This window comes from Carlito syrichta, unplaced genomic scaffold (assembly GCF_000164805.1).
Source record: "Carlito syrichta isolate Samal-C Ts95f unplaced genomic scaffold, Tarsius_syrichta-2.0.1 Scaffold307930, whole genome shotgun sequence".
In the NCBI taxonomy this organism is placed as follows: Eukaryota; Metazoa; Chordata; class Mammalia; order Primates; family Tarsiidae; genus Carlito; species Carlito syrichta.
In genome coordinates, this window is record NW_007252026.1 from 586,849 (window position 1) to 611,979 (window position 25,131).

The 25,131-nt window shown below is 42.7% G+C and overlaps 1 protein-coding gene across 2 annotated transcripts in view; it reads left to right on the plus strand.

Annotated features, from left to right (window-relative positions):
* The window catches only part of NR1H4 (nuclear receptor subfamily 1 group H member 4), a 59,967-nt gene that overhangs the window by 11,865 nt on the left and 22,971 nt on the right, over positions 1-25,131 (plus strand). The window contains exons 3-6 of one of the 2 annotated variants that reach the window (XM_008064690.2): positions 20,321-20,473; positions 22,687-22,820; positions 24,292-24,390; positions 24,721-24,820. In XM_008064690.2, the coding sequence (XP_008062881.1) occupies positions 20,321-20,473; positions 22,687-22,820; positions 24,292-24,390; positions 24,721-24,820 (486 nt within the window). The remainder of the gene's footprint in view (positions 1-20,320; positions 20,474-22,686; positions 22,821-24,291; positions 24,391-24,720; positions 24,821-25,131) is intronic. The other variant, XM_008064691.1, reaches the window with a different exon arrangement.

The following is a 25,131-nucleotide window of genomic DNA, read 5'->3' on the forward strand; positions in this document are numbered from 1 at the left end:
CCTGGGCAACTTGGTGAGAACTTATCTCTAAATAAATGAATAAATAAATAAATAACATACATACATAGCTTGTTCTGAAAATCTGATTCAAAAGAAAAATTTCGCCGGGCTCGGTGGCTCAGCCTGTAATCCCGCGCCTTTGGGAGGCTGAGGTGAGTGGATTACCTCGCCCGCGGGTTCGAGACCCGCCTGGGCAGTGAGACCTCATCTCTACAATAAATCAAAAAACTCAGCTGGGCGTGGTGGCGCATGCCTGTAATTCCAGCTACTCGGAAGGCTGAGGCGGAAGGATCGCCGGAGCCCAGCAGGTCGAGGCTGCGGTGGCTGGGAGCAGCCACTGCACTCCAGTCTGGGCAACCGAGGGAGACTCCAACTCAAAAAAAAAAAAAAGAAAGAAAAATTTCAATATAATACTTTTGAACCCACAAATCTCAGTGCTTATGACCTGCTAATTCTTATGGTCAGCATTCTACAAACATCATCTCAGGTCTTTACAGCAGGTATGGAAAGTAGGTATTATTGTGCCTATTTTAAAGGCAAGGAATAAGTATATAATTTTTTAATTTTAAAGATGTGTGATACAATTCAGGATTAGGTATACAAGTGGTCATTGTACAGGTAAAGTTTGGGCCTCCCTTTGGCCCCACTTTGCCTGGTTTGAGATCAGGTACCTTATTGATGCTGTGTTCCCCCTACTCCCCCTGTCCAAGACAGTATCCCGTTACTGCCAATCCCTTTCTTTTTTTTTGAGTTAGAATCTCACTCTGTTGCCCAGGCTGGAGTGCAGTGGCATGCTCATGGCCACCCTAGCATCAATCTGCTGGGCTCAGGCAATCCTCCCACCCCAGCCTTCCAAGTAGCTAGAACTACAGGCATGTGCTACCACACCTGGCTTATTTTTTGATATATTGTAGAGACAAGGTCTCACCAAGTTGCCTATGCTGGTCTTGAAACCCTGGACCTAGGCAGTCCTCTTGCCTCAGCCTCCCAAAGTGCCGAGATTACAGGTTTAAGCCACTGAGCTCGGCCTCCAATCCCTTTCTTATAGTATTATGGTAAATGTTCAGGGTCTGCTTATGAGTGAAAACATGTGGTACTCTGATCTTTGTACTCTGCTCTCTGTTTTTTGATAGATCACTGAGTATGATAGACTCTAAATCCATCCAAGTTGCTGCGAAGTCCATATGCTTGTCCTTCTTTATGGCTGTGTAATATTTCATTGTGTATATGTGCCACCTTTTTTAATCCAGTCCAGTTTCGATGGGCAAAACAGTTGGCTCCATGTTTTTGCTATTGTGAATAGTGCTGCAATAAACATGAGTGTGCAGGTATCCTTTTTGTAGATTGATATGAGTTCTTCCAGGTGTATTCCCAGTAGGGGGATTGCTGGGTCATATGGAAGGTCAACGTCTAGTTCTTTTAGACATTGCCACACTGTTTTCCAAAGAGGTTACACTTGTTTGCATTATCCTCAGCAGTGTAGAAGCGTTCCTTTTTCTCTGCATCCTCGCCAGTATCTATTATTGTTTGTTTTATGAATGATGGCTATTGTTACTGGGTATCTCAATGTGGTTTGGATTTGATTTGCATTTCTCTGGTAATTAGTGAGGCTGAGCACTTTTTCATGTGCCTGTTGATTGCCTGTATATCTTCTTTTGAGAAATGTCTATTCACATCTTTTGCCCAATTTTTAATGGGGCTGTTTGTTTTTTTCCTTCTGGCATGTTTGAGTTCCTTGTAGAACCTGGATGTTAGGCCTTTGTCAGATATACAGTTGGCAAATATTTTTTCCCATTCTGAGGGCTGTCTCCCTGCTCTCTTGATGGTTTCTTTTGCTTTGCAGAAGGTTTTCATTTGATGAGTTCCCACTTATCTATCTTATCTCTTATGGCATGGGCACTTGGGGTTTTGATCAGGAATTGGTTGCCAGCTCCAATTTCCATAAGGATGTCTCCTGCATTTTCTAAGGTTCTTACAGTTTGAGAATTTATGTTTAGGTCTTTGATCCATTTAGAGCTGATTTTTTTTTTTTGTGGTGATAGGTGGGAATCCTGTTTCAATCTTCTGCATGTGGTCAGCCAGTTTTCCCAGCACCATTTACTGAATGTGTTCTCCTTTCCCCAGTGGTTGTTGGTGGAGGCTTTGTCGAAGATGAGTTGGTGGAGACATTAAGGTTTTGCTTCTGGAATCTCTCTCCTGCTCCACTGATACATATGCTTATTCTTGTGCCAATACCAGGCTGTTTTGATTATTGTAAACTTATAGGAAAGTTTAAAGTCTGGAAGTGTGATAACTCCCACTTTGTTTCTTTTGCTGAGGATTATTTTGGTTATTTGTGGTCATTTATGTTTCCATGTGAATTTCTGTTTTGTCATTTCCAGGTATCAGAAGAATGATGTTGGTAATTTAATGGGTATTGTGTTGAATCTGTAGATTGCCTTTGGTAGAATGGATATCTTAACAACATTGATTCTTCCTATTCATGAGCATGGAATATTTTTCCATTTGTTTGTGTCTTCTTGGATTTCTTTCAGCAGCGTTCTGTTGTTTTCATTGCAAAGGTCTTTGACTTCTCTGTTACAAAGATGCCTAAGTATTTCTTTTTTTGTGGGGTTATTGTGAATGGGGTTGTGCTTTTTATTTGGTTCTCTGTCTGCTTGTCGTTGGTATATAAGAATGCAACCATCTTTTGCACATTTACTTTGTACCCCAAGACTTTGCCAAAGTCCTTTATCAATGAAATCAGGTTTTTGACAGATTTTCTTGGGTTTTGGAGGTATAGGATCATATTGTCAGCAAAGAGGGATAACTTAACTTCCTCTTTTCCTACTTGGATACATCTTATTTCCTTCTCTTGTCTATTTGCTCTAGCTAGGACTTTCAACACAATGTTGAACAAGGTGAGTGCGAGTGGGCAGCCTTGTCTTGTTTCAGTTTTCAGGGGAAATGTTTCCGGCTTCTGTCTGTTTAGCAATATGCTGGCTGTGAGTTTATTGTAGATGGAGCTTACTATTCAGAAGTATGTTCCTTCTATGCCTAGGTGTTTGAGGGTTTTTATCAAGAAGGGATGCTGGATTTTATCAAAATTTTTTTCGGCATCTAATCATATAATTATGTGGTTCTTGTTTTTACATCTGTTGATGTATTTAATTACATTTATGGTCTTGTGGATGTTGAGCCAGTCCTGCATCCTGGGGTTGAAGCCTACTTGGTCATGGTGGATGATTTTTGAGATGTGTTGTTGGATCCAATTTGCTAGAATCTTGTTGACAATTTTTGCATCTATGTTCATTAGGGACATTGGCCTGTAGTTCTCTTTTTTTGTTGAATCTGTACCCGTTTGAGTGTCAGTGTGATGTTAGCTTTGTAAAATGACTTGGAGAGAACTCTGTCTTTCTCAATTGCCTGGGATACTTTCAATAGGATTGGTAGCAACTCCTCCTTGCATGTTTTGTAGAATTCCACTGGAAAGTCGTCTGGTCCAGGGCTTTTTTTTGTAGGTATTTTTCTTTCTTTCTTTTTTTTTTTTTATTATGGTTTTGTGGGGTACAGTTAAGGGTTAGGTGTACAATTACGTTTCATTCAGGCACCCTGTTGATAAGAGGTGTTTCCCCTTCCCCAGACAGATATTTGCTACTGTTAATCCCACCCCCCCCCCATAGTTTCCCAGTACCATCAGTCATTTTCTTATAGTATTACATTGGATGTTCGGTATTTTTCTTATGACAGAGTTGATTTCTTGGGTAGTTATTGGTCTATTTAGTGTCTTGATGTCTTCTTGTTTCAACCTTGGGAGGTTGTGTGATGTCAGAAAGTCCTCCATTTCAAGTAGGTTTTCAAGTTTGTTTCCATAAAGTTATGCATAGTAATCTCTGATAATCTTTCGTATTTCCTCGGGGTCAGTTGTGATTTGATCTTTTGCATTTCTGATTGTGTTTATTTGGGTTTTTTCTCTCTTTTTCTTGGTCATCTGGCTAGGGGTCTATCAATCTTGTTTATTCTTTCAAAGAACCAGTTTTTTGTTTGTTGATTTTCTGTGGTATTTTTATTTTCTGTGTCCTGTATTTGGGCATTTACTTTGGTGATCTAGATTCTTCTGCTAAAGTTAGAGTTTTGGTGGTCTTGTTTTCCCAGCTCACTGAGGTGATTTGTTAGTCTGTTAACTTGTGATCTTTCCATTTTCTTGATGTGTATTCATAGAGATATAAATTCCCCTCTTAGAACTGATTTCATGGCATCCCAGAGGTTTGGGTAGGATGTTTCTTCATTTTCATTTATTTCCAGGAGTCTTTTAATTTCTGTTTTGATTTCCATGTTGTCTTAGGAGTTGTTTAGCATCATGCTATTTAGTGTCCATGTCTTTGTGGGTTTGGGGGAAATTTTGTTGGTGTTGGTATTTATTTTTATTCCACTGTGGTCTGGGATGGTTCATGGCAGTATTTTAATCTTATTAAATTTGTTTATGCTTGATTTATGGCCGAGAATATGATCAATCTTGGAGTATGTTCCATGTGGTGATGAATAGAATGTATATTCTGTGGTTGTTGGATGGAGCGTTCTGTAGGTATCTATTAAGTCTATTTGGTCAGGTGTCAAGTTGAGGTTCCAGATTTCTTTGTTTATTTTTTTGCCTCAATGATTTATTTAGGGTGGTTAGTGGAGTATTTAAGTCCCCAGCTAAAATAGTGTTAGAGTCAATATCTTTTGTCAGTTTATTTAGTAGTGGTTTTTTAAATGCTGGTGCTCCTGTGTTGGGTGCATATATGTTTAAGATGGATATTTCTTGTTGATGGATTGATCCTTTTATCATTATATAGTGTCCTTCCATATCTTTTTAAATTTTTGATAGCTTAAAGGTTGTCTTGTCTGATATTAAGATCATGACTGCTGCCTTGTTTTGTGATCCATTTGCCTGAAAACTCATTTTCTATCCTCTAACTTTGAGTCTATATGCATCCCTTGTGGTGAGATGAATTTCCTGGATGCAGTAGATTATTGGGTCATGGTTTTTTTCCAGCTTGCCATTTTCTGTCTTTTCAGTGGTGCATTTAGTTCATTCGTGTTCAGGCTGCTTATTGAAATATGATTGTTTTTCCTCATCATGAGGTTCTTATGAAGTTTTTTCTTTGTTTTCTCTTTGCTTTTGGGTTGATGTATGTGTGTTTTCAAGTTTGCTGTTGCAATGTATTCTCTGCTGATTCTGTGTTCTGCTCTCTTGGGAAGTGTGTGGTCATTCTTTTTTTTCTTTCTTCCATGCTTAATACCTTTTTATATGTCTCCTGTAGAGCTGGTCTGGAGGCTTGTTAACCTCTTAGGGATTGGAAGTGTTGGAACGATTTTAATTTTCCATCGATGATGAAACTGAGCTTGTCTGGGGTAGGAAATTCTTGACTGAAATTGTTTATCTTTGAGGAATTTGAATATTGGACTTCAGCTCCTCCTAGCTTGTAGTGTTTTGTCCAATAGGTCTGCTGCTATTCTGATTCCCCAGTAGGTAGTTTGATCTTTCTGTCATGTTGCCTTTGGGATTTTTTCTTTTGTGCCTACTTTGTATAAGTGAATTACTATGTGTCTAGTTGTTGGTCTTCTCATTTGTTGTCTTGCAGGGGTTCTCTGTATTGCTTGTGTTTGGATGGTCACATCTCTGGTGAGATGGGGAAAGTTTTCTTAGATAACCTCCTGGAATGGTTGCTCCAAGGTATTCTCCATTTCCCTTTCTTCTTCTGGGATACCAATCAGTTGTAGGTTTGACCTCTTGATATAATAGCACATCTTTTTGAGGCTTTGTTCTTTCTTTCTGAGTTTTCTTTCTATGTTTTTTACAGATTGGGTTAATTCCATGTTTTGGTCTTCAAGTTATGAGATTCTTTCTTCTGTTTGATTAATTCTGCTTTCCATGCTTGTCATCTTGTTGTTTATTTCCTGGATGAAAATTTTTATGGCCAAAATCTCTGTTACAAGTTCTTTCAGTGTTGCATCTTGTCTTTCTTGAGTCTTATTCACTTTTTCCATCCATTCTCTAATTCCTGTTGTTTTCTGAGGCCGGTAGTTGGTGACTTCCACTGTTTGAATTCTGAGGTCTGATTTTTCAGGCATTTTCTCTTTGTAACACTGGAATTACCTGTATTTCTCTGTTGATTTTTCATTTGTGACAGATATCTTTCTTTTCTCCTTAGTTCCATTATTCAGTGACAGTGGGAGAGGATTTCCCTTCCGATGTTTGCTTAGCCCTCTATCCTTCCCTGATCAGGACTCTGAATCTGTTCTATTTTGAAATAAGGCTGTGGGTAGGAAGCTTTGCTGTCTCACTGATCTCTTTGGAGGTCTTTGTTGTACTTTTTTGGCCATACCCTTTGTCCCACAGCTGAATCAGTGTAGCGGGTAGAGGTGCCCGAGACTCATCACTTGTCTTGTCCCCTTAGAGTTTGTGCTTTCAGGATATTTCCTCTGGTTCACAATCAACCCCTGAGTAGTTACTCTGCTGATCAGAGATCAGGTCAGATCTGTCACTCCATGGTGAGCAAGCTGGAGCACTTTCCTGCCCACTTTTCAAGATGGTGGCAGGATATCTCTTTCATCTTTTCCAGTGAAGCTCTGCCTCTGGGCTCCCTCACTGTGCTCCTTCTGCAGCCCTTGCTGCCCAGTGTTCAGTCGGGGACTACAGTGGTGAGGCAGAGCCTGGAGCCATCAGTCTCTCTTGACAGTTTCTTCCTGGGAAGGGCTTTATTGAGTTTTTTAAAAATGGTTCTTGGTTCTGCACCCGAGGGAGTGCCAAGGACCAAGCAGAGCAGCTGCAGCACCAGCTGCTTCACCAGAAGAGTCCTGGCCACTTGTTCCAGAGCTGGAACCCAGTCAGCCACTCACACACCCACTTGCAAACTGATATGTCCGCAAAATTCTCCATAGACTCACTCACTGACACTGGAACTCACTTAGTCAGACTGGCTCCACTGCCATCTTCCTGAGAATCAAGCACTTAATTTCAAAAGAAGCTGAGATTTAGGGAGGTCAGTGCTAATAGCTTATGTGATATATTTACTATACTTCAGTAGTAAACTTATTTATTCTCATACTTTATGCCCATATTATTTTTTCAGATTTGTGATTGACATAGTAATTATACATATGAGGTACACCATGTTTTGATGCATGCATACCTTCTATAGTGATTAAATTAATGCAATTAGCATATCTATTCCCTTCAACATTTATCATTTCTTTATGATGAGAATATTTAAAAACTTTTCTTCTAGCTATTTTGAAATACATGTTATTGCTAATGCTAGTCATCCTACTGTGCCATAAAATATCAGAACTTATTCCTCCTATCTAACTGTAACCTTGTGCCCACCGATCAATCTCTGTTCCCACTGTCCACTCTCCCTATCCTCTGATAATCACTATTTCACCCTCTACTTCTATGGGAACAACCTTTTAAATTCCACATATGACTGAGATCATGCGGTATTTGTCTTTCTGTGCCATGCTTATCGCACTTAACATGATGTCCTTCAAGTTCACCAGTGTCACTGCAAGTGATAGGATTTCATTCTTTTCATGGCTGAATAGTATTCCAAGGTGTGCACATATATCACATTTTCTTTACCTATTCGTCCACTGATGAACATTTAGTATAATTCCACTTCTTGGCTATTATGAATAGTACTGTAATAAACATAGGGGTGCAGATACCTCTTTGGCATACTGATTTCATTTCCTTTGGCTATATACCCAGTAGTGGGATTGCTGGATCATAGGGCAATTCTATCTTTAATTTTTAAAAATAAAACTCCATACTATTTTCTGTAATGGGTATTCTAATTCACATTCCCACCACCAACAGCACGCAAGGGTTCCTTTTTTCCACATCCTCGACCACACTTGTTATCTTTTGACTTTTGAATAGTACCATTGTAAATGGAGTGAGGTGATAACTCACTGTAGTTTTGACTTTCATTTCCCTGATGATTAGTGATGTTGAGCATCCATGTTATAGATTATGCCCATTTTGTAGAAGAGGAAACTGAGGCATGAGAAGTTGCTTGACTTACCCCAAGTGTCACAGCACACAAGAGCTTCAAATCTGCAGCTTCTGATCTAACTCCAGAGCCTGTATGATTGACCACTAGGCAACAATGCCTTTTATTGCTTGCTCGCTAAGTGATCATTCTACTCTTGAGCTATTTGTTCAAGGCTAATATTGATTAATTCAAAGGAAGAAAATCAAGTACTGAATAAAAAATTGGAAAATCAAATGTTCCATTTAGGTATCATGGTATCAGTATTGTCTAGGCCAGGGGAATAAACCTGTAAAGTCAGTAACCTGGGATGGCTCACCTCCTGAGATGTGGACTCTACGGTGAAACTTGTCCTCCTGAGCAGAACCCTGGGACATGACAGGGTGAATGGATTGAGACCAGTGGGCCAAGGACAACCTTAGAAAACACCAACCTTATAGCCAGGCAGGAAGAGAGACGACCATAAAGAAGGCTGAAAAGAAGAAGCCAAGGCAGGAGGCCACCAAGGAAGTACAAGGTCACAGAGAGCAAGGGAAAAGAGAAAGCAGTCAGAAGAGAGCACCTCTTTAAGGAAGTTTAGGAAGGGAAAATTAGATTTGGACATAAGAGCAATTTCAAGGGCAGAGAAAGGCAATTCTTTCACTGATTTTGAAGTGAGACCTTGCCTTCATGGTGTCAGCAAAAGAAACAAGTGTGCCGGGGTGGGGACGAAGTGGAGCCAAGCAGGGTCCATTTTCTACCTTGAGGGTTGGCACACTTTTTTTTTGAGTTGGAGTCTCACTCTGTCGCCCAGACTGGAGTACAGTGGCCGCTGCCGGCCACCGCAGCCTCGACCTGCTGGGCTCCGGCGATCCTTCTGCCTCAGCCTTCCAAGTAGCCGGAATTACAGGCATGTGCTACCACACCTGGCTGATTTTTTGATTTATTGTAGAGATGAGGTCTCGCTGCCCAGGCGGGTCTCGAACCCGCGGGCTCGGGCAATCCACTCACCTCAGCCTCCCAAAGGCGCGGGATTACAGACTGAGCCACTGAGCCCAGCTGGCACACTTTTTATGTAAAGAACCAGACAGTTAGTAATTGAGACTTCGCACCACAGTGCCCTCTGTTGCAATGGCTCAGATCTGCCATGTGGCTCGCCGGCAGTCACAAACAGGATGGCATGTGCAGGACGGGTGTGGAGTATTGTAACAAATGTTACTGGCAAAACAGGCAGGAAAATGAAAAACAGGCAGTGGGCCGGCTGTAGTGTGCTGACCCCCGCTCTCGGTCAATGACTCCTGAGGGCCAGTATCTGAAGTAACCAGAGACGTGCATGGCGAGGGAGCCCAACACCCAACCCACAGCCCACAGGTCTAAGAACCGTAACCTTATTTTGCCTAGTCGGATTTAATTCAACCTCAAGGGCTGATGGGAGCAGTATTTTCTTCCTTTCAGGATTATTCCACTCACCCCTGCCAGACTTCCTCTGGGTTTTATCCAAGTACCAGGGTTCACGCAGTGTTGTGGAGGGGTTGGACCCAGAGCTGCTGACACAGTCTGACATCTCATGGGGAGTTGTCCTGTCTGGTCTTCAGTCACCAGTGGGAAGGATCCCTGGGGCGGCATCATGGCATCCTGAGAACACTCCTTGGTGTCTGGCCCTCTCTGCCCAGGTGGGAGGTTCCCGGGGTTGCCCCAGTGCTGGGCGGGAAGCCCAGAGAAGGCACAGGGCCATTCACCCGCTCTAGGCCACAGGACGCAGGGAACCCTGAGAGCCTCCTGTCTACCCAGGGAAGGGCACAAGCATTCCTTTACTCTATGATCGCACACAATGTGGAGTTTCTGGCACCCCTCCACCCCCATCCCAGGTTTCCATCTGGAGACAGGAGCGTGGGAGGGACAGAGCTCAGGACATTGAGGAAAAATGATCTAGTTTTGGGGACTTGGGGGCTCCGGTGTGCTCTTTAGGTGTTCTCTCGAGAAAGCACATGAAAATGGTCCCAGCCTAGTGAGTAGAGAAAGGGTAAAGGGCTTCCAGGAAAGCCAGGGGTAGAGGACAGAGCAGGGTAGAGGTCACGCAGAAGAGCCAACGCCCTGTGACAGGCAGGCCATGGGAGAGCCACCCAGCCAGCTTTGTCCCTTGTGCTCAGTGGGCACAAAGCAATTTTACTCTGTAACTTTCCATCAAAGGGACTGCGGGCTTTGGCTTCTGACAAGCTCACATTGAATCTAGGCTCTGAACTCCTTGACTAAATAAGCAAGCTACCTGATATTTATCTGTCAGAGTTCAGTGAAATTAAACAGAAATCAACATTCCTATGCTGATCCTCTGGAGATGATCGGAGCCAGACTGTAAGACTGGCCTGCTGGGCAGTTGCATTCTGCTGCAAGTAAGAAGAGGAGGACTCAGAAGCCACTACAGATCGTTGGCTCCAAAGACACCGAAGCCAGCCCATTCTTTTTTTTTTTTTTTGAATTGGAGCCTCACTCTGTCGCCCAGACTGGAGTGCAGTGGCCACTCCCGGCCACCGCAGCCTCGACCTGCTGGGCTCTGGCGATCCTACCGCCTCAGCCTTCCAAGTAGCAGGAACTACAGGCGCACGCTACCACGCCCGGCTAATTTTTTGATTTATTGTAGACATGAGGTCTCGCCTGCCCAGGCGGGTCTCGAACCCGTGGGCTCAGGCAATCCACTCACCTCAGCCTCCCAAAGGCGTGGGATTACAGGCTGAGCCACCGAGTCCAGCTGCCAGTCCATTCTTAGTCTATGCAGTACTCACTCACTCCACAGGGGCTTTGTGAGGCCTGAATACAAATATGAAATATAAAGATTTTGCCAGTTCTCTTACTTAAGAAATTCACTATGGACCTGTCAGACCTGTGATACTGAAAACAAACAAGCAAACAGAAAACAAAAGAAGTTCCTAAGAAACTCAGAAACGTGCTGGGCTTGGTGGCTGAGCCTGTAACCCCAGCACTTTCAGAGGCCGAGGCGAGTGGATTGCCTGAGTTGGCGGGTTTGAGACCAGCCCCAGCAACTTAGTGAGACCTCATCTCTACAATAAACCAAAAAATTAGCCGGGTGTGGTAGTGCACGCCTGTGGTTCTGGCTACTTGGAAGGCTGAGGTAGAAGGGTTGCCAGAGCCCAGCAGGTCGACGCTGGGGTGGCCGTGAGCGTGACACGGCGCTCCAGCCTAGGTGACAGAGTGAAACTCCGACTCGAGAAAAAAAAAAACTCAGAAGCAAGACAGAGATCATGGTTAAATTTCCTGATTCCATCAATCTTTATATCTGGTTCCAGTCTAAATATTTTAATTTTTCTGAGAGTGTTTTCATAAGCATTTATGGCATCGATGAGAAAAATTGAGGTTTTCCATTTTTTTAAAGAAGTAATATCTGCAGAATCTAAGGGTAACATGGAGTGACGTGAGGCCATTTGCTTGACACTAGATCAAATTGAGAGCTTTCTTTCTCCTCAGTTCTCAGTGCAGCATATGGAAATGTGCTAATATCTGAATGAATTGTGACTCAAACCTCAAACTTTAGTCAACAATACTGATTTGCGTCTGACTGGAAATTTCAAATGGCTGCATTTCCAAATAGGTCAGTGTCTGTCACATTTGTTTCAGTACCAGGAGCGTCTACACACATCAGAGAAAGGGTAGAATTCTGAAAAGGCACTGTCTGAATAAATAGATGACCTTAATGTCTCTCTGAATATATTTTTATCTAAGATAGTGAACCAGCATTAGACTTAACTGTGAAGTCTTAGGAAAGCTTTCCAAATTATGGAAACAATACTGATTGCACAGTGTTTCCAAAGGATCCTTTGTGTATGGACACTTGGGAAAACTGAGGTACCACGACCCATGTGCAAACTTATTGAAATCTTCTTTGAGATCAGTTGAGGTCTGATTTTATCAAGTGTGATGATGACCTTCATGAGCTCTACATACCACATTCTCTGAGAATATGACCCGGGGGTGGGGGGAGGATGGTTCCAAACTGCTTCACTGCGTTGGGAGCTTTTGGCAATAAGTGTTATAAAAATCATGGGAAGAGTAGGACGCTGAAGGCCAACTACTTAGATTCCAACTCCAGCTAATTCTCTTCTCAGCTGGCCTTAGTTACAGAAGTTCTCTGAGCTTTTGATTCCTCACTTGTAAAATGAGGCTGATAACACACAAAAAAATATTATGGGGAGGAGGAGGAGGAGGTGGTAGTGGTGATGATGATAATGGTGACAATGGTAGATACCTATGTCAAGTCATTGCCTTGACAGGTACTGTTCTGGGGGCTTTGCATAGCATCTCATGTCATCTTCAGGACAGTGCTTTGAGATAGCCATCTATAGGTTGTCACGAGAGTTATATAAGATAATACGTATAAAGCTTTTAACAGTTCTTCTCGGAGGTAAATCCTCAATAAATGTCTGGTAACATTGTATTATCATTGGGTTATTGTGAAGAAAAATATGAAACTTTTTTTTTTAATCAGAGTATCACTGTCGCCCAAGCTGGAGTACAGTGGCGCAGTCATGGCCATTGCAGCCTTGACTTGCTGGGCTCAGGCAATCCTTCTGCCTCAGATTTCCAAGTAGCTGGAACCACAGGCACGTGCCACGGCATCCGGCTAATTTTTTTTGGTTTATTGTAGAGACGAGGTCTCACCAAGTTGCCCAGGCTGGTCTCGAGCTCTTGGGCTCTGCAATCCTCTCACTTCCACTTCTCAAAGTATTGGTATTACAGGTGTGAGCTACCATGCTGGGTGAAACATTTTTTTTTTATTAGTTGGAGTCTCACTCTGTCGCCCAAACTGGAGTGCAGTGGCATGCTCCCGGCCACCACGGCCTCGACCTGCTGGACTCCGGTGATCGTCCTGCCTCAGGTTTCCAAGTAGCCCGAACTACAAGGCGAGTGCTACCATGTCTGACTTTTTTTTTTTGACTTATTGTAGAGACAAGGTTTCACCAAGTTGCCTGGACTGGTCTCAAATCAGCAGGCTCAGGCAATTCTCTTGCCTCGGCCTCCCAAACTGCTGGGATTACAGGCTGAGCCACCAAGCCCGACCAAAACATTTTTTTTAAACATCTAGCTCTGTCCCTGGCACTCAGTGCTCTAGTAAGCTTTAGCTATTGTTACTCTGTTGGTGAATTTTTATTTTGCCATTGTTATTCCTCTGTTCATCCAGCCTCTCCTGTTTGGCACATACATTGTCTTCAAAACTCTCCCTCTTCCTGTTAATTAATTAATTCAACTCTTCATTCAGCAAATATTATTAAGAACCAACTTACATGTCAGGTGCTATTCTGAACACAGGCGTGACAGTGGGAAGCAAACCAGACAAAATTCCTTTCCTCATAGTCACCACTTTAAAGCAAAAGTGGGAAAAGAGTTTACATAAAAGCCAAAATAGACAAAAAGGGTCACCAGTAAACCAAAAAATGTAAAAATATACAATCAATTAACTTGTATCTGAAAGAACACACAGAAGAGTAAAATGGTAAAAGGATGGTTCCCAGTGGATATGAATTGATATTTCAAATAAAAAGACAGTGAGGCAAGACAAGCTCAAGATAATAAAGACCAGACTTAAACAAGAAAAAATGTTGAGAGTAAATATATAACAATATGTAAATATGGAAGAGATGACTAACAGAAACTTCCTAAGGCCAGGACAATGGAATGAAAAGAGTTACAAACATAAGGAAAAACTTGAAAACCGGCATTTAAGCAGCAGTCCAGAGGGTCAGGGCTTGAGCCCACAGAGTAAAGAAATTCACCTGGGCCCTGGCAACTGCGAACCTTCCACAGGTACCTCCGTGGCTGGGATTCAACTGCCAGGAGCCCAGGACCCCAGGTGGACACGAGAGGGCAGACTGATTGCTGGGAACCTCTAGTTCCTGGGAGTGTTCCTGCCTGGGATCTAAGTAGCCCTTGAAGCTGTGGGAAGCCCAGCTACCACAGAGCATCCTAACCCCACCCCCATTCTCCCAGCAGCCCCTGGTAGGGATGAGGGTGTTTGAAGTTTTCCGCTTTCTACCCCTTTAGAACACCTCATCCCTTACTAACGTTTTGTCAAATAGTGAGCGCATGTGACCCCAAGGTCAAATGGTAGGAAGGGCATTTCACTGGGAGAAGGCCCTGCCTCAGCCCCGGAGAGAGTCAGGTCTCAAGACAGATCCCTTACTGCAAGGACAGCATCATGAAGAGGTAAGAGCAGTATCTGAATCGAGGCTATCAGGGTTAAGTCACCAGCTTTGTGTTTTTGTTGCTATTTTAAAAGCTCGGAGACCCTTAAAGTTATAAAATATCACCCAGTATTTTATTGATTTTAAGGGGATGGACAACCTGCTGCCAGTGGCTACCAGCATCAGACACCGGGGTTTGGTGTGTGCGTGTGCACATTCGTGAATGTGCGGTGACTTGGGACTAGGGTGTGGTACATGGGTTCCCCTGGTATAAAGAAGCAGAAAAGCAGGATGTGCAATTTTCTGCAAGACGAAAAGATTCATGTAAAAGTACCATTCGAGGCCGGGCTCAGTGGCTCAGCCGGTAATCCCAGCACTTTGGGAGACCAAGGTGAATGGATTGCCTGAGTCCACAGGTTTGAGACCAGCCCAGGCAACTTGTCAAGACCTTGTCTCTACAATAAATCAAAAATTAGCCGGGTGTGGTAGCACATGCCTGTAGTTCTGGCTACTTGGAAGGCTGAGGCAGAAGGATGACCGGAGCCCAGCAGGTCGACCCTGGGATGGCCGTGAGTGTGCCATTGCACTCCAACCTGGGTGACAGAGTGTGACTCCAATTCAAAAAAAAAAAGAAAAAAGAAAAATACCATTCTACTCACAGGCCACCCCAGGGATCCCCGGTGCTGCGTTCCCCACATACAGTGCCAGCCCTGTCTACTCATCTTTTATTACCAGGAAGGCTCTGTTCCTCAGCGAATTTCCTTTCCATTCATTTTCAAATGACTTTTCTGATATGAGCAATGTTGAATATGCACAACAAAGAGCAAGATAAAGGCAGAGGAATGTGTAGGGATCGATTTGCATAAGTATAAATACAGTATATGTACCCCTATTTAAATGATATAAGGATAATATTGTGTTGCCATCTCAGAGTGAAAGCTAATTAATTCAACTATTGAGATGATAATGACTTCTTTTTCAGTTTATACCAGAGGGAAAAAACTTGCAGAATTGTCCTACTCACCGTTCCTTTGACTCATTTTGGAATAAGGAGTTTTATTCTGCGAACTATTGAGCTGTCTATCAGTGGCTACGACAGTTTTAAAAGGGGTCTTCCTGGGAGGGGCTGAGGACCTGGGAGGATTCCTGCAGGCCAACAAGGTCACTGTGGCCATGAGGGGGGCCAGGAACAAACTTCTCTTTCTGCTTTTCGGTCTCTTTTAAAATGCACACTTTGATATTTGCACTCTCAATATCAACCGTGATCCGAAGCATAGTCTTTTTTTAGACTTTATTTGGTTGGATTTGACATTTAGGAAAATGTTAAGATCTTTCCTACTGAAAATTACGCCAGCTGACAGGTTCACAAGCAAGCCCGTGACTTTGCTGACCTTGACGTCTCCAACTCTTCCTTCAGCCTCAATTTTCATGCTTAGTTGATGGCCAAGACCTGATATTCTCTCCACTTCCTCCTCTCTTGTCTCCAGGTCTAGCTCAGGCACTGACCACCTCAACCACTGTCTGCTGTCTCTAGTCTTCCTGTCCCACCATTTTTCATCTTGCCGCAAGGGATAACCAGCATTCAGATGAGCTCATACTTCCCCTGCCAAACCATGTCACAGCTTCTCTCTTCATGCTAAAGAGTGCCCTCCTTTGCTTGGTATTCAAGGGTACTTAGTCCCATCCCGTTCCTGCTGGCACCCCCTGCTCATCTCCTACTTGAAAGGACCGAGAGCAGAAAGCCATTTTTCATCTTGTTCTTAAACCCTGACACAAAAATGAGAAAGCAGAAGCTACGCTTTTAGAGAAAGACACACTTTAAGTAAAATTAACTTTGCCAACTTTGTCTTTTCAGGAACAGACTTCCTGGTGCCAGGTATCTCACAGCAGCAGTCAAGCTTGCCTAGAGTAAAGGGAATTTACAAGGCCTAAGACATCATGCATTGGGCAAGGATGGTAAAAGTCATGAAACTTGTAATTACAAAAGTTATCACCTCTCAGAGGGAGAGCAGGTGGGGATTCGATCTTCCAGTAAACTGGGCGCTACCTACAGGGAAGCCAAGGATCCCTGGAAGCTCCCCACTGGGAATGCCTAGGAGATAAGGGGAGGTGCATCCTCCATTGGTTCTAAGGAATACCATTCAGGAAGGTGCAGGAGAATTAGAATCCTTGTCACACCCTTCCCTAGGGGCTAAGATAATGTGGGTGGCCATTAGTGGGTCTCTGTGTCACAGGTTCTCTAAGACATCCACACGTGGTTGATAAGAAAGTCATGGCGGTCACATCTACCTGTTTGCAACATCTAAAAGGATTTAAGCCAGGGCTTTGGGGGGCTACAATGCCACACTCACCTAGAGTGTAGGCCCGCTCCCTGTCTGCGGGGGGGCGGGGGCGACCTTTTCTTAAATAAATCTTATCTTCTCTCACCTCTTTGTGTGTTGCAATTCTTTGCATTTACTCGGATCTCTGGGTTGCCAGTGTGGCACCTCCAGGTTGTGGGCTCCGGCGGTGCTGCACCTCCCTGCGCCTTTCCCTCTCCATCCACCCACCCTCACCCTGTCCGGACCCTAACGCTACTCACCCCCACACTCTACCTCTCCGTCAAGATGGATTGCCCACTCTCCTCTGGAACTTCCATGACACTCTGCCTTTGTCTTTTCCCAGAATATCTTTACTCCCTCATGGTCCAGGTTTCAGAAACCCTGCTTATTCTCCAGGTTCTGGGTCAAGTTCTTCTTCCTTTATGGAGCCTTCCCTGAGTCTCACTACTTGGAATGAACCAGGATGGCTCCCAGTCCATACAATGCCTTTTTCTCAGGACAGTCAACTTCTAGCTGCTGGGAAATAGTTATGTTTACTTATCTTTTTTTTTTGCATTGGAGTCTCACTCTGTCACCCAGACTGGAGTGCAGTGGCCGATCCCGGCCGCCGCAGCCTCGAACTGCTGGACTCCAGCGATCCTTTCACCTCAGCCTTCCAAGTAACTGGAACTACAGGCGTGTGCTACCACGCCCAGCTAACTTTTGATTTATTGTAGAGATTAGGTCTCGCCAAGTTGCCCAGGCGAGTCTTGAACTGAGTCTTGTTGGGCTCAGGCAATCCACTCACTTTAGCCTCCCAAAGCACTGGGATTACTGGCTAAGCCACTGAGCTCGGCTTACTTATCTTAGTAGAACAATTTTTTGCTACCTTCTGCTGGAAAACCCACATAATAAATTTGCAGATTTCCATATCTGACACGATTGCTACCCCTCCCCCTTCAGCATGGCACAGTCTTTATACGCATATAGTGTGGCCCTGAAAAATCACTTTTGCCTCTCTGGTTCCAGTAACTCGCTACTTATTTATTATCCTGTCACTCATATCTTGTATTATGCTGTGAGATTACTTCTTTGTCTTCTAACTCAAAAGCCCTGAAGACAGGGAATGTCTTACTCATCCCGATATCTCCCAGGTCAGACAATGCAGCTTTCAGATGATAGGTACTTAACACGACATTGTTCTACTGTTCTGTGACCCAAGGGTGGCACCGACAACATGGTGGTTAACAGTCTGGGCTTTAATGCGTGACGGCCACGTTTGAGCCTTCCTTGCTCACTTGTCAACATGTGGTCATGGCCAAGCCACCTCACATCTCTGTACCCTTTTTTCTTCACCTATAATATGGTATCCTATCATGCTATCCTCGCTGCAAAATTGATATGAGGGCTAAATCACTAAATGGTGGGTATTAGGGTACGGAGGGTGAGGGTAGGTGGATGGATGGATAGGGAGGGGTGCAGCACTGCTGGAGCCAGCAGGCCAGAGGTGCAAACTGGTAACCAGAGATCCGAGTAATGCAAAGATTTGCAACACACAAAGAGGCGAAGGTAGAAAAGATTTATTTAAGAAAGGTTCACTTCCCACAGATAGGAAGTGGACCTACACTCTAGATGAGTGTGACCCCATAGCCCCCTGAGTCTCTGCTTAAATCCTCTCCCTTGGTGGTATTGCAATCAGGTAGGCGTGATTGCTGTGACTTCCTTGTTGACCACCTGTGCATGTCTTGGAGACCCTGAGGGGGGTCCTGGTCACCATACGCCAAGGATACAATGGGTCAGTACTGGTCATGCTTGAGAAGTCTGGGTTTCTAAAAAAGACAAGTTCCAATAGGCCGGTACTGGTCATGCTTAAGGAGTCTGTGTTTCTGAAAAGACAAAGTCGGCAAAGTTAATCTTTACCAAGAGTATGCATTTCCCCAAAGCATAGCTTCTACTTTCTCATCATTGTATTAAGGTTTAAGAACAAGATAAAAAATGGATTCCTTCAGAACATAGCTTCTACTTCTTCCTCATCATGTCAGGGTTTAAGAACAAGATAAAAAATGACTTCCCACTCTTAGTCTGTCCTTTCAGAGAGAAAGCAGTTAAAACAATAGCTAGGGAGTGCTTAATATTAGATGTTATGCCAACAGTCTGTTAAAATAGGAAGTATTATTATTATTGTCTCAATTATGACAGTGGCTTGAAGACACTAGATGCTACATTCCAAAGTGAGCCCATCTTGCAGAAGTTTCATAATGGATAGTTAAGAGCCAGTTAAATGCCTCACCTATTTTGAGGCTATGAAGAGACCAGGAGTTAGAAGTTATGCTGAGGTCTCATGAGGATTCTGGAGCATGCAGCTAGTGTACTGTGTTAACCTTACAACCCCGTCTCAAAGGAGGGTGTTAGAGGTGGGCCTGTCTGCCTCTCAGGCACCTCTGGGCATACAGTGTGTTTGTGAAAATTAGGAAAACGTGTCCCCCCTCCTGCCTCCAAAATCTGCTCACTGAGGAGGTCCTGCTGCCCTAGGCCCAATGAAAGGGTCTTCAATAAGACCACTTAGGAGAGTGACTTGTACACCCTGAAGCTGAGGCACCTGAGACCTGGTGTTTGGTCTTTACCTGAGAAGTTGAAAGCAGGAGGTAGGGCGGCTGTCTACTCATGGATAAGTGGAAGAGATTTTTCTGCTACACAGAGATTGCTTAACCAGAGACAGCCACCATGGGTTATTTAGGTCCATGCTAAGCGGGGTGCAGAGCGACCTTAGTGTCCAGAGGGTGGCATGAACTGCCAAATTCCCAGACGCTGAAGGAGGAGATACAAACCACGGGCTAGAATCAAGGTGTTTTTGTGCTTATCAGGGAAGATAACCTGTGATGGGAAAGAGGCTCTAAGGAAGCCAACCCAAGAAAGCCAGAATCAGCTTTGGAAACTCGCTAAGACAAGCGGTTTATAATGTGACCAGGCAAGGAAGGGCACTGCTGCCATTTCTTTTCTTGTTTCCCACAATCCCCTCCCTATTCAGCCATGCCCCCATTCGACTCTGAAAGCCTCAGGAACCAGGGTTAGCCAGATGGGGAGAAGGAGGAGAGTGGAGAGAACAAGGGGCAGAGATGAAGCCAGGTTCACTACCCCCGACTCTAGGCAGCCCGCCTGCCAACAGGCTATAGTGAGCCATACCTTCTGGGGGAGATTAGATATTTAGTCAAGGATGACATTTTGATCATGACGCCAGGCTGGCATGTAAAGTTCTGAATGGAAATCTGGGCAATGTCTTTCTCCCTGAATGCCTGGTGCACAGCAACTCACTTTGCATGCTTTGGCTCAGTGGGTGCTTCTGACTCTGGCCTCTCACCCGATACTGGGCCGTTCCTATGCCTCCTCTGTCCAGCATAGCCTCCTTTCGGATCCCATGCAGGGTGAAAGCTCGCTTGTTTCACTGTTTGCATGTCTGTGACCTCAGCCAGATGGCTCAAGGGGGACAGGGCTGAATCACTCACCTTTGTGCCACCATTATCTAGTGTTCACTAGCCAAGAATTGCCCCGAGTAAAGATGCATGGAGGTGAATGATCTTAAAAAGCAAACTAAGATTTTTCCTGAGAGGCTCTAATTCAAGCTTGCCTTTATTTCTGAGAAATACGTTTAGAGCAACAGCCTTCCTCTTGAATGACACAGTGTCTTTGAAAGTGTCCTTTGTCATCTGGTTTACACAGGGACTGCCTGGGAGCTCTCCTGCAGTCATGAGGAAACCTCGGGCATCTCTCCAGACACAAGCATTCCTCTGAGAAGGAGGGGGCCGTCTAATACTTTCCAGTGTTTCTTCTGCAGGTTTCTTCAGGAGAAGCATCACCAAAAACGCCGTGTACAAGTGTAAAAATGGGGGCAACTGTGTGATGGACATGTACATGCGAAGAAAGTGTCAAGAGTGCCGACTAAGGAAATGCAAAGAGATGGGAATGTTGGCTGAATGTATGTATACAGGTATTCACCTCAAGCAATTACATTCCACTAGCAATCTCTTAAGAAGGCAGATGTCAGGTAATGCATATCACAAGAATCATACTCCACATGTTAAAGAAGGAATCTACGAACCCACCTAAGTTCCTGAAAGGGATCATGAACCATTGAAACTGTCCAAACTGTCAGCTAAACATCACTTTACTCGCCTGAAAGAAACGCCTGTTTTTTGTTGTATTTTCTCACAATGAATTGCACATGGAGTGAAGTGGCATTAACATGCAGTTCAAATAACATGATTTAATGAGTTACAAAAACTGACAGTCTAGAAGTTTCTTCCAAATTTGATGTTAATATACGTTTTATTTATTGCTTAATTAGAATACAAATTCACAGCTGTAGGGGAAAATGAGAATGCTTTACATGGTATAACTGCCTCCCAGTTGTCCAAATAGAGTTTTAAACCAAGTCATTTTATTAAGAATCCATCTTCTCTCTTAGTGCAGCTTTGAACCAATTGATATAGGTTTACACCGGAAATTAACTACTCTGAGTTTTAATATAATTTTGTCTTTCGATCTGATAAAGAGACACTGTATTAACTGTTGGCTTTGTGAGGAACTGTAATCTTCATCAAAATTTGGAATGCATGCTAGTATATAACATAATTAATTTTTCATTCTGCAAATTCTACAGACCACTCAGATTCTGAGATATGTCCTGTTCCTCCTCAAAACACAAATAGACAAACAAATGTCACCAAGGGGATGATAACATTCAGGGAGGGAATGCCACATGAAATAAAAGCCCTTTGGAAGGTGACTCCAATTCCATTGTTCCCACACCGTTCGGGCAGCTGGGATGGACCCAGGGAAATAATGTGTGTAGGCCGGGAAAATAGGTCTGTGTAAGTAACCCAGCTCTGTGGATGAAAGTTTTATAGTGGCTGATTGCAATCTCTCCTAGCACACATGAAACGAGAGCCTACAGCAGGGGCTGCAGCTGGAATCCAATCTCACAGTGGAAACACTGACGTGGCTACTGGCAACTCAGGTTGCTCATCACTTAAAGATGAACTTGTTTCAGTGGGGGCTCCAAGGCATTTTGCATGAGTCCGTCTTTCGAAGTCTATAACCGTCTTTATGAACACAAGCCTGCCCAGCAACAGATGCAGATCTTCCATGACTCTAGAAAATCAATTCCCTGCACAAACAATTCCTGGAACTTTGCTTTATTAACATCGAAAGAAGAATAAAAAACTTCAATGGCAATATAGAAGATTGTTCTGTATTATTTTTATGACTCTGTTTAAGTGTAAATCAATGGTGACATTGTGCAGTCATTCAAAAGAAATTTTTGAAGTCACCTTGAGTTATTTTTATCCTTAACTTATTCTCAATAATCGGTATGGTTTTGTTTAAAATGTTTTCCTAAAGGATGTTAATTTTTGTTTTACTTAACAAGCTTATGGATGAAAATATTATGCTATTTTTTGAAACATCAGCTTTCTTTTTTTTTTTTTTTTTTGAGTTGGAGTCTCACTTTTGTTGCCCAGGTTGGAGTGCAGTGGCATGCTCACGGCCACCACAGCCTCAACCTGCTGGGCTCAGGTTATCCTTCCACCTCAGCCTTCCAAGTAGCTGGAACTACAGAGGCCCACTACCACAGACGCACGCCACCATGACCGGCTAGTTTTTGTGATTTATTGTAGAGACGAAGTCTCATAAAGTTGCCCAGTCTAGTCTCGAACCCCCAAGCTCAGGCATTCCTCTTGCCTTGGCCCCCCAAAATGCTGGGATTACAGGCTGAGCCACTACACCCAGTCAAAACATCAGCTTTCAAGGTCCCTTATACCAGGGACAGGGAGAATGTCATTCACCTTTTCATTGACTGAATACATTGCATTTGTACAATGCTCTCATATCACACACTCTTAAAGTCCATTTTAAAATGATCTGGTTGTGTTTAATCTACACCAAACTCTATAGTATATTTAGTAGTATGGATAGTATTCCCATTTTATAAATGAGGAAACTGAGACTCAAAAAGGTTTAATGTCTTGTTCAAGTTCAATCTTAAACCTTGCCTTCTCTTTTTAAAATGTCAGAGGACTAGAATTAGTTCTGTGCCAATGCGCAGGAGACCTTCTGGGTGGCAGACCCAACAGCTATTTCATGACCACGCACACACCCAGCAGTACTTTTTGTGATTGATGAAGTCTATGCTTAATTTTTCAGGCTTGTTAACAGAAATTCAGTGTAAATCTAAACGACTGAGAAAAAACGTGAAGCAGCATGCTGATCACACCATTAACGAAGACAGTGAAGGTCGTGATTTGCGACAAGTGACCTCAACAACAAAGACATGCAGGGTAATAACATGCAATGGTGTCTGCCAAAGCCAGCAAGAGCCAAGCTTCTAAGTGCACAGGGAACTGGCTGGGAGGCTTTCAAACGAAAGCCACAACCACAGCAGAGTATCCAATCCAATTATGCATTATAATGGATTCCTTCTTTTCTTTATAATCAAGACAGTAACACATGCTTTGGTGTAAAAATTCAAGTACTAGCAGTGCATGAAATAAAAAGTGAAATTTTCCTCTTCCTTCACTCCATCTGGTCCTACCACCTAGTGTGCCAGTGAGAATGATTTGGTGTGTAAGATGGGTTTTTTTTCCCAACTCAGTTTTAATGATCACTTGTTCCTGTCGTTGAGAAGAGAAGCTTAAATCAGGAAGGATATGTTCTATACAGGCCTTATCAATGGGTAAAATCGGGTGAATACACATCTAAAGACCAACAGAGCAATGCCCTTCCTACTGAGGTCACAAATTTCTCAAGAAATCCTTTGAATAACTTAGGACAAAAGAGTGGAACAGCCTCGAGGTTGACTGGACAAACACATTGTGGACATTTGGTGGAATTTTAATTTGCCATTAGCTGAAAAACAATAAACCACAATTGTCCAAAGCACACCCTTCTTAATATTTATTCATTGCTGACAAAGACAACTTCATCCATGTTTTTGTTTTCAAATATATAATTTTGTATTTATTTAAGACAGAAGTACGCTATATAAAAGTATTATTTTGTTTTAGTGCTTCATTGGTAACACTTTGGTATATGGAAGCAAAGAAGTTGACATAATTATTCATACTCTTCAAAAGATGCTATTAAGGAGGAAAAAGATGTTTGGGATCTGAATTGTTCAGATTGTTGACTCTATTTTAGGAGGAGACAAACTTTTATTCTGTAAAGAGCCAGCTATTTTAGACTTTTGCCACATGGTCTCTATCACAACCACTCAATTCTATCATTTTAGTGCAAAGGCAGCGTATTCAATACATAAACAAATGAGTGTGACTGTATGCCAATAAAATGTTATTTACAAAGCCAGATGAACTTGGTTCATGGACCACCATTTGTCGATCTTTGCTCCATTCTACATGAATATAGTATTCGTAGTATCCATACTGTGTGGGAATCTTCCTTAGTGATGATTAAATCTTGAACTTTCACTGTCTTTTAATGTGAATGGGCTCAATATATTTCATATCCAGACTACTATTTATTCCTAAGAAATGTATGAAAGGAATATTTTGTTATCACTATTTTACAGATAGGGAAATGAGCAACTTGGGATACACTTAGTGAAATGTGATATGGACTGTCCAAGGACCCCGAAAAAGAAATTAAACACTATATTAGAGCTCCTATTTCCTGATGCATTTAGGGCTCTTTTCAATAATTTTTGCTGTTAGTTCACTCCAGATGAAGGCATATATAGAAAAAAAAGTCTTATAATCACCCTCCCTAACACCTTTCATTTTCTTGCCAGTGTAGGAGAAAACTGAACTCACCCCCGAGCAACAGACTCTTCTACATTATATTATGGATTCATACAGCAAACAGAGGATGCCTCAGGAAATAACAAATAAAATTGTATGTATAATATCTGAAAAGGCATGGATTTAGCATTAATATTCTCTGGAACTTTTATTACTTTGGATGTGAAGTTCACATCTGAATATGTTACTTTAAAATGATTAGAGCTGAGAATTTAAGTTATACTCCTACAGTATTAAGCAATAGAAGAGTAAGAAGCCTCACATCTATCTTGGTAATGGTAATTACTCTCCTAAGAACTGAGGAATGTGAGTTGGGTTTTACATTTTATTATCTAAATCTGTTTTTTCTATAGTATAATGATTTTATATTAATTTATCCTTTTCTCATCTAATTATTCATATTTGCTTTTTTCTTAAAATTTAGTTAAAAGAAGAATTCAGTGCAGAAGAAAACTTTCTGATTTTAACAGAAATGGCTACCAATCATGTACAGATTCTTGTGGAATTCACAAAAAAGCTGCCAGGTACTTTTCTTTTTAATAATAAAAGTTAATATTTATTGATAGCTTAAATATGTGCCACAGATTACATTAACCACTTTACATACAGTGTTTTGTTCAGTTCATAAGCATTCCTGTGAGATTAGATCTACTATCAGTAGACCTAGTATTGCCAAGTATATTTTTCATGTGGTTATTTCTCTGCTATACTCTGCAATATTCCTGTAATATTTAGAGACCGTTCTGGTCATTGTATAATGGAAATCATCCCACATCTGATAGAACTTAATGTGACTAACTATTATAGACATAAGATGTTAGGGCGAGAAAGGATA